General features: G+C 61.9%; 2 protein-coding genes across 2 annotated transcripts; both read left to right on the top strand.

Moving 5' to 3' along the window:
• Positions 1–3,042: 3,042 nt before the first annotated feature.
• BXZ73DRAFT_99062 (uncharacterized protein) lies at positions 3,043–4,344 on the top strand (the record flags this gene model as incomplete). The annotated part of the gene is made up of 1 exon (XM_048027879.1): positions 3,043–4,344. The coding sequence occupies one exon, from the start codon at positions 3,043–3,045 to the stop codon at positions 4,342–4,344; it is 1,302 nt and encodes a 433-aa protein (XP_047880188.1).
• A 1,055-nt stretch (positions 4,345–5,399) lies between these two features.
• Positions 5,400–6,490, top strand: BXZ73DRAFT_43287 (uncharacterized protein; the record flags this gene model as incomplete). The annotated part of the gene is made up of 4 exons (XM_048019114.1): positions 5,400–5,696; positions 5,784–6,112; positions 6,175–6,311; positions 6,375–6,490. The coding sequence occupies 4 exons, from the start codon at positions 5,400–5,402 to the stop codon at positions 6,488–6,490; spliced, it is 879 nt and encodes a 292-aa protein (XP_047880187.1).
• Positions 6,491–9,125: the final 2,635 nt, after the last annotated feature.

The raw sequence follows: 9,125 nt of genomic DNA, 5'->3' as shown, positions 1-9,125 counted from the left end.
TCTGCTCGACGGACCTGGATCAAACTCCATCGCGCGCGGCCCTACTCAACGGCGGCGGCGGCGGCACCCACCGATGCGCGGCGTCGTGCGGCCGTGCTTGGATCCCATCACCTCCCGCGCCGGAGTACATACTGTACCATTTCGACCCAAAGTTCATGTCACGCGTCACGGAGGGTCATGAACATTCGATCAATCTGTCACGAAGGGTCATGAACATTTTCGCTACGGAAGGTCATGGGCGCCTGATGGGCGCTCGTCGCGTTGTTGGTGGAGGAAGAGGGCTATGAACAGGATGAACTTTGGTGTCCGCGGTCACGGAGGGCCTTGAACTTTTTCGGCTGGAAACGTTCATGGTCACGCCCAAAATCGATGAACTTTGGGTCGAAATGGTACAGTACGCGAGAGCGTTCGCGTAGTGGACCGGCGGGTCGAGTGCAAGTACTTTACTGGACTGTGTGGGTCCCGCACGGCGGACGGTGATGTGTGCCGGACTCGCACCGTGCGATCTCCGCGAGCACTTGAGACCTGTTCCACTTGGACCTGGCCGGGCGAGGCACACCGCCGTCCGCGTCCACGTACGGTGATCGGCGCCCGCAGAGAGAGAGATTCACTGATTCAGGAGCAGAATCAAACAAATTGCATCCGCCCAGTCCCTGTTCGCGCAGCGCCGTGGAGGAGCATCCAAATTCCAGACTTGCTCGAACCAGTCGGCCCGGAGCCGGGAGAACAACAGGTGGTCCGAGGCCGAACGAGGCGAGGGAGGACGCACTCCAAGTTTCAGCTTCAGACTTGCGCCCGCGCGCGACACGCTCGAGCGCGACATGGCTGCGCGGCCCGTAACGACGTAACGACGCCGCGCGGAGAGCTGGCGGTGGAAAAGAAGGATCGGACGGTGGGTGGGCGAAGACGACTGCGGGCCCGGGCTTCCCCGCCTCCCCCCTCGTGGGACACGATCTGTTGAAGAACGCGTCCAACTTCTGATCGTCGTCCCGCGCCCTGCGAAGTGTGCGTGCGTGCGTGCGTATTGAATGTTTGAATGTTGAAAGAGCGAGGCGACACCAGGGTTGCAAGGGTGCTTGCATATACCGACCGCTCAATCCCGTGTGAAGGGAGTGCACTACGCTTCCTACGCTGCAGCCCGATGGAGAGGGTGCGTGAGTCTTCGATCGTCCGCGCGCGAACTCTCCGCCGCGTGCACGTCCTTCGCGGCTTCGGCGTCGTACGACGGCGGGGCCACGATCAGCCGCAGGGGGCTGCAAAAGACGGCGCGGGCGAATTCGAACGTTCGACTGAGACTTGGCCACGGCGACCCGTCAGATGGCCGGGGCGCACCGGGGCTTGGGGCCTTGAGGCTTGACGCGTTGACGGAGCACAGCATGTGCGCGCGCGAGTCGCGGATTTGCGGAGGGGCCTGGAGCCAAGAGCTGATGTCGTGCGTGTCGGACTGATGGCTTGACTGATGTGGGGAGAGTCTGGGCCCGCACTTGCCACTTAGCTACGCAACACGGTGGAGAACGTCGACGCGTTCGCAGTCGTTCCAAATGGAGCCTCTGCGGACGCTGGGATACGGCGCGTTCTTCGAGAACGATGATAAGCAAGGCGTTGCTGACTTACACGCTCTTACGGCGCGGTCCTATGGACGGCGGCATCCGAGCGCGAACGCGCCTCCGCGCGCTGGATGACCGTGAGCGCGTCGTTCCTGAGCCAAAGCGAGCAACAGGACTAGCCCACCTCGATGTAACGCGGGCCTCGGACGTCGCGTACGCGAGCCCGCACGCAGCGCCGAGCGTGCCTCGGGCCACACGCTCGGAGATCACGGCGGGGTACGCGCAGAGCGCTGATGCCTTTCCCATCGCCCAAACTCCCACCGCGCGCGCCGCGCGACGTCGTCCGTCCCCGTCTTCGAACGGTGCGCGCGATGGAAAGCGGTGCCGCACGCGAACGCCAGCGGCGACGGGTGGGAGCTCGCGGTTACGGCAGTCAGTGATCGCGGCGGTGGCGACCATCGCGCCCTGGGTGTTTACGCGCGCGGTGGCGTGACAGGTGCACGTCGGTGTGAGCGGGTTACATATGGCGATGGATTGAGACGAACTGCGCCAGGGCGCGCCCTATTAAGTACTATTAGGGCAGTGGGGACTCGTTGGTCTGATCTTGAGTGCGGCCGGAGATTTCGCGCCTAAAGAGGTCATGGTGCAAGCCAGAGCAGGAAATTAGGATATTTTGGAAAAATCCAGGGCATGACGCGTAGGACGATCTGTAAACTAGCTCGTCGGGACTCGGCAGGCTGCGTCGTGAAGCGGGGTAAGTTAGAGAACGGGCCCAAATCTTCAAGAGTCACTGACATTACACTGAAGATTCGTAGTGGGCGTATGGCACTGACAACTGTATGTGCGCTTGCTTTTGGCGGGAAGGTCGACCTGTTCTGTGGGGTAGTGATTGGTGGTAATTCGAAAGCAGCGCCATGTAGTAGTAGTAGGAAATGTAGTAACATGATCGTGGACGAGACTCATCGACACTGCGTTAGCGACGAGTCTAACCGTTAACGCGGGCAGGAGTCGCAAACATCGCCAAATAACGCGTCTGTGGCGTTGACACAATCATTTAGCGCCCGATAGCGTTCGACTCCTCCTTCTTGAATCGTCTCCAGCGACGGTCCGCCAGTCCACTATGTCGACCACTGACGGTTCATGGTCGGGTGCGTATTGTCTTGATACCACAATCACAGCCTCAAAAGGGGGCCACAATCTCCAGGTATGAACAATGGCCCTTCGTTCGCATGCGGCACAATGACCAGAGAAACGCCGTGCACCACACCGGGAGCTAGTGTGGTCTTGCAGGGGCGCAGCTTCCATTATGGACCGATCATCTCTCCTACTGGTGAGGATAAATAGTATATCATGGACATATAAGACGCAGTGCATTTTCTTCACAGTCCCCCCTCTGGATCCCGTCTCCTATCTCCCTTGAGTCGGTGAGCTACTACCTTGATCCATGGTACAAACTCCCTGTTTGACCGGAGAATAGACGACCACAGGTGTGAGGATGGAGAAATTTCCGGTACCGATCCATTCCACACTTGTTGATACGCACCACCCGGCCGAACTTAGACGGAAGAGGTTCACGACCTTCGCGAGCCTTACACCGAAGTTGGAGTCCATCCGTACGCTGGAGATCGGGCCGCTCACCGAGTCACAGTGGACAGATCGGTCAATACACTGGGTACTCAACGCGACGTTGCCATGTCTTGAAGTCCTCGACCTGTGGGTCAAATACGATCAGCCGGCCGTCACCCCCAATGCGCTCGCACAGATGAATCTGGACACCCAGCGCTTTCCCAAGCTCTCGCATCTCTTCCTCCAAGGCTTCTTGTTTCCGTCACTCAGCAAAAGGAGCTGGGAGCGCCTCGAGGAGCTTCGTCTCGGTCCGTGCAAGGTGACCAAGCCGTTCTACGACGCCGCCCGCCTCATCGACGCGCTCGCTGGTGCTAAGGGTCTCCTCCGTCTCCGCATCCACGACTTCCTTGGCACCGTGAACTTCCCCGTAAGTCCCCCGAGCGCGCAAGAGACGTGCTCCCTTCGCTCCCTGCTCTCTCTCAACATCAAGGACCACCCCCTCAGGATCGGCTCCTTCCTCCAGTCCTTCCGCTTCCCGTACCCCGCCTGCACCTCATACACCCTCACCGAGCTCGGGCCCGGCGACCCCACCCGCTCCCCCTTCCGCCGCATGCTCCCCCCGGGCCCCGGGCCCCTCGACTTCCTCAACTTCGCGATCGCGCGCCTCGCCGTCGCCCCCGACGCAGACTACGTCGTCGTGACCGGCACGGGCGCCGCCGGGGGCTCGATCGCGCTCCGCAACCGCGCCGACCCCCTCGTCTTCGCGCACGCCGTGAACGCGCTCTCGGACGGCACGCTTTTCAGCTCGGACGTGGACGACGTCGACGTCGCGTTCCCGCCGCGCGAGCCGCGCGGCGAGTATATTAAGTGGCTCGACGGCTTCACGCGCCTCCCGGGCGTGACGGCGCTCGCGCTGCGCACCGCGGGCACCCCCGTCCCCCCGCAGGCCATCCGCGCGCTCGGGGAGAGCGGGGCGCTGCCTGCGCTCGCGTCGGTCGAGCTCGCGGGGATGGCGCACGAGCGGGGGATGCTCGACGCGCTCGCGGGGGAGCTGGAGAGGCGGACGCGGGCGGCGCGCGGTCCGCGGCTGGTGAGGCTGAGCATCGCGTTCGCGTGCAGCGGGGAGGACGCGCGTGTGGACGCTGAGAAGGTGGCGCGGGTGAGGGAGCAGATGGGGTTTGCGCTGCGGCCGGGGGCGACCTTGGAGGTGCGGTTCTTGCCTGCGACGTGAGCGATGAGGTGGGCGATCCTAAGTGGTGGTGTAGGAGTATTCCGTGTTCAGACTGTTGTATTATCTCTACTTCGAATATGTCAGTCTCCTCCTGCCTCACTGGTGAGTTAGTCATGCATGATGAAGGTGACTTGATAAGATTCGGCGCTTCAATGCGATGGGAAGTGGTGCGCAAACACCGTCAAATAACACGCTTGTGGCGGCGCGCGCACCGCAGCGGCGTCCTTCAAGCTCTTATTCACCACTGCACACTCTCTGGCCATATCTCATTTCCCCATCTCTCTGCCAATCACCTGCGTCTGAGGGCCGATATGCATCACGTCTTTTCCAGCTGCAAGTTCCGTCCCAAGCGTTCGCATTGAACCAACATCGGCCCTCAAGCTTCAAGAGTCAAGGCCACATAGTCAAGTTTCCCCGAGGACGCAACACACACATCCAGTGAAGATGAGAACGACGCAGGTGTAGCATGAAGGCCCGAGCAGCGGTGCGTTCACTTACACCATCACACCCATTCGGAACCTTGGACTCAGAACTCTCCCCGGTGCCGCGTTCTTCCTCAGGCGATCCGTTTCCGCGCCGGAAGACAGGGGCTTCAACTCTACACCTCCAAGTCGCGCGGATCACGGCAGCGGTGCTACTTATACCCCGAGTGCTGTGGGGATGAATGGGCACGGCATGGGCATATCGCTGCTACAGCTCCTAGATGTGAGTATTGAATATTATGAAAGACGTGACACGGATGTCCCGCATGTCGTCCCTCGCTTCTGGTCCGAAGCAGCGCGTCCGTCTCTCTCGTCAACTTCACTTCCTGTCGCACCGACTCCTGTGTCTCGCCCATCCAGAGCTCCCGGGGTGCTATAAACTTCCTCCTCGCTGCAAGCACTCATCCCTCATCCCCTCAGCAGCGTACGCCTCTCCTTTGCCTCGCCCCGCGCCCCTCTCCCCCTCAAATCGGAGCTCGCATCCTCAAAGCTTCACCCCCCGCACCCGCGGCTACGACACGAATGGCCTCGGACCCGAACCCGTTCTTCTCTCCGCTCACGCACGAGCCCTGCATGCCCCCGGGCATCCCGCAATCCACAGCGTCCACGCGCAACGTCCCCCGCTCGGACGACCCCCTCTCGCCCTCGTTCGACCCGACCCCGCCGACGCCCGCGGCCCACATCGCCCCGATCCAGCAGCTCTACCCCCTCGCGGACGCCACGGCGACGCCGTTCGCCACACACGCGCTGCACCCCCAGACGCCTGGCTACGCGGGCGCGGACGCCACGAACGCACTGTGGGCACACCGGCTCTCCGTGTCGCTCGGGGCGATCGCGGAGCAGATCGCGCAGGCGGGCAAGGCTCTCGCCGTTCTTCCCCAGCCCCTGCCCCAGCCTCAGCCCCGGCCCCAGATGCACATGCACATGCCGAGCGCGGTGTCGTCGCCGAACCCCGAGAACCGCGCCGCGCCGCGCCGCGAGAGCTGGGCGGAGGTGGCCGCGCTCGTGGCGAGAATGGAGATCATGGAGCGCGCGCAGGAGCACCTCGCGCGGAGGGTGCAGGTGGCCGAGTTGCAGATGGCGCCCTCGATCTGGATGGGGGCGGTCCCGGTGGCCGTCGATGCCCATGGAAGCTCGGGGTCGAGGCGGACGCGCGGAGGCCAGGCGGATGCCCTTGTGGCCGACGACGGGAGTGGGGAAGCGCCGCGGCTCAAAAGCGCGACGGAGACCGTAGTTGAGGAGCTGCAGCAGAAGGTAGAGGGAATTATCGAGATGATGACGCTCGAGTGAGTGCCCTTGTTCTGTGTTTCCATCACACGTATGTGCTCACTCTTGCATTCACCGGTAGTCAGTCCCGCCTGTATGCGCGCCTGCACAACGCGACGATCACGTCGAACAAGATGACCATCATGGCTCCCGCGACGGCCGCGGGTAAGGCGCCGCCGACCTTTCCGGCGACCAAGGGCGAGTTTGAGCATCTGACGAGTGCGTCCCTTCTTCAGTTCTTCTTCCTTCTGCGACTACGAGCGCTGACGACGGGTCCTGCAGAGGAGCGGTACGAGGCGATCCTCGAGGCGTACAACGTCCAGGCCAAGGGCGACACTCCCGCGCTACGTGAGACGCTGCGCGAGTTCATTGGTCTCACGCCCGCCGCACACCGCTGATTGTGTGCATGAGTCGGAGAAGAGTGGGGTCGACCCGTCAGTGTTCTGTCTCATCATGGCTACTGTATTTCTCACTTGGAGGTAGTTCCGACTCGTCTAGAATATAATGGGCTGTCATGTCCGAGTTTTGCCGTCTAGACTCCAAGATTGTCATGACCGTTAACGCCCGCCGATGTATCAAGCGCAAGCTACGCAGCGCGCCCGCGTCGCCCTGGATATCACGCCGAGCTCGTGACACGAAGAAGGCACGATTGTGGTTCGCATTCTGTCGTAAGCCTAGCTAGCCTTCTGCGTCTTGACAATGAATGGCAGGTCTTATCCTCGCGTGCTCGCCGCGCATGCGTCACAACTTGCGACCTACCGCGCACCTAGAGTGGGCGGTGTTCAAGCTGCGCGCGGCGCCTCCCAATCCCAGGCCTGGCGGAGTGGAAGTGAGCAACGGGGCGTGCGCTTAGCGGCGGCCGTGCTCGCGGGCTTGAGCTGTACTTACTAGCGCGCGCATACAGCCAGTGCTCCAGGCAGCCGAGTGCGAGAGCTGGAGGGTCTCTCGGGCACGCACAGGTCCCCGCGAAAGCATTCTACAATGGTTGTTCTAGTACAAATTTGCTTCATGTCAACAGCAGGCTACGGACGACCGCGCGCCGTCTTCCGGTTCCACGCCCGCCCAGCGGCGACCCCCGGATCCGAATCCGCGAATTCAGTCAGAAACTCCAAGAAACATCCACCAGCGCCGCGAGCTTCCCCCCCCCGCCGAGCGGTGTGCGACCGGTCCGCGCGAGGGTCCGCCGTGAGGGCGGTTGGCTGGCGATGGGCGGGTCGGCGCGCTCACGCCTTCTTCGCGCCCTTGGACGCGGGCGGCGGCGGCGCGGAGCCCTTGGGCGCGGGCGCGGCCTTGGAGTTGGGGGCCTTGTCGCCCTTGGCCTGCGGGGGGAACAGGTATGAGCGCAGAGGTCGCCGCGGGGGAGGTGCGGGCGCGAAGACCTGGGAGGAGGCCGCGGCGCGGGGCGTCTCGGCAGCGGGCTTGGCGGCGGCTGGGGGCGGCGGGTCAGCGAGGGGAGGAGGAGGGGAGGGCGGGCGGCGGCGGCGACGCACCACCACCACGGGTTCCCTTGGCAGGAGGCATTGTGTTGGAGAGTAGAGGAGAGAGTGGGTTGGTGAGCGGGTTGCGGTGAGCGAAGAGGACTTTGCTGAGGAGTCGGGGCGGAGAGTCGCGTGGTTTTATAGGTCGGGGTCGCGCGCGTTGCGAGCGCAGAGCTGGCCACGATTGGCCGTGCGCGAATATCTCCGTTGGGTCGCGGAGAAACATGGACGTCCATATTTGGCTAGGGTGCGCGCGGGGAGTCGCGAGCACGTCTTGCTTGTCATCGCTCTCGTCGTCGAGGGGGGAGGATGAATGGTTGGACTAGGAGAGCTGCACGTAGTGCATTGGGGGCACTGCGGAAATGAGAGGATTCTGGCGCAGGAACGCCAGAAGGCGATCGATGTTTGACTTGCGAAGCCGTCGCTCGTCCTGGAGAGTGGGATGTGCGCGGACAGCCGGTGCGGAAAATGAGTTCAGATGTCGACGCAACTTTGACGGAGCAGCGGTAGTGGAACGGGGAACGCAGCAAGAGGTGTTTTCAGAGTCTGCTGTCAGACGAGTCTGTCAGAGGATAGACGTGGAGACAAAGGAACCCATACTTGAGAAAGGGTGGAGACGTAGTGCAATCAGCGGCTTATGAGAGTATGGTTCGGCCGAAGCCGAGAGGCGTCCACCAATAGCGCTAAACGCGCTGAGGCCTCGAGCGCAGTCGTCTGCATAAAGTCGAACGGGAGAGAACAGAGACGCCCCGGGGAGATCTGCTGGATGTGGTAAGGCCTGCCTATGGGAAGCAAAAGAAACATCGCAAGAAGTTCGCGGAAATGTCGCACTCTTTGTCAAATTACGTCCTCGGGCCCACGTTGACGACTTCCAGGCTAGAATGTCGAATAAGTGGGCCCGATAACGGGGAAACAAGAGGAGATACGCACCGGATGATCCGGAGGTCCTTGATAACGAGCATGCTCCAGCCGATATGCACCTTCTCTCCTACCTTCACTCAAGGACCCCGGTAAAACGCGCTTTGACGCAGTAGACAACCCGTGTTGTAGTGCCGGACTGTGTCCTCTGCCCGCGAGAGCTTTCAGCATCTTGGCATCACCTTCGACAGTACTCACCGTCATTTGCGAGATGGCGGCATGGAAAGGGACTGGCGTTGACGCCGTCTGTTCGCACTGAGACACGCACGTGATCTTCCGGTTAGCTCCGGCATCCCGAGCGCCGGTACGCGTACGGTTGGCACTGGGCGATCCCAAATCCGACCTGAACTCGTTGCTTCGCCTTCGGTACGCGACTTTCCGGACAACCAACCCACGCAGGTCGATCTGCAATGTGAGCCTGCTGGAAATTTCACCCCTCACTCCTCCTCCTGACTTCAACGTCGCCACAGTCCGAGATCACCGCCTTACGATAGCTGCGAGATGAAGAGTTCGCAGTGTCTATATGCACCGGCGCGGTGCGTGTTCCTCTTTAACGTCGATATTTAACACTAAATGCCCCTATATGCATGCAGGATAGTTTAATCATGCGCCTTCGCTGAGCTCGGTCGACGAGAAC

This window comes from Epithele typhae (assembly GCF_022376455.1).
Source record: "Epithele typhae strain CBS 203.58 chromosome Unknown BXZ73scaffold_10, whole genome shotgun sequence".
Classification (NCBI taxonomy): domain Eukaryota; kingdom Fungi; phylum Basidiomycota; class Agaricomycetes; order Polyporales; family Epitheliaceae; genus Epithele; species Epithele typhae.
Note: the sequence above shows the minus strand (reverse complement) of the source record. Positions and strands in the feature narration are given on the sequence as shown.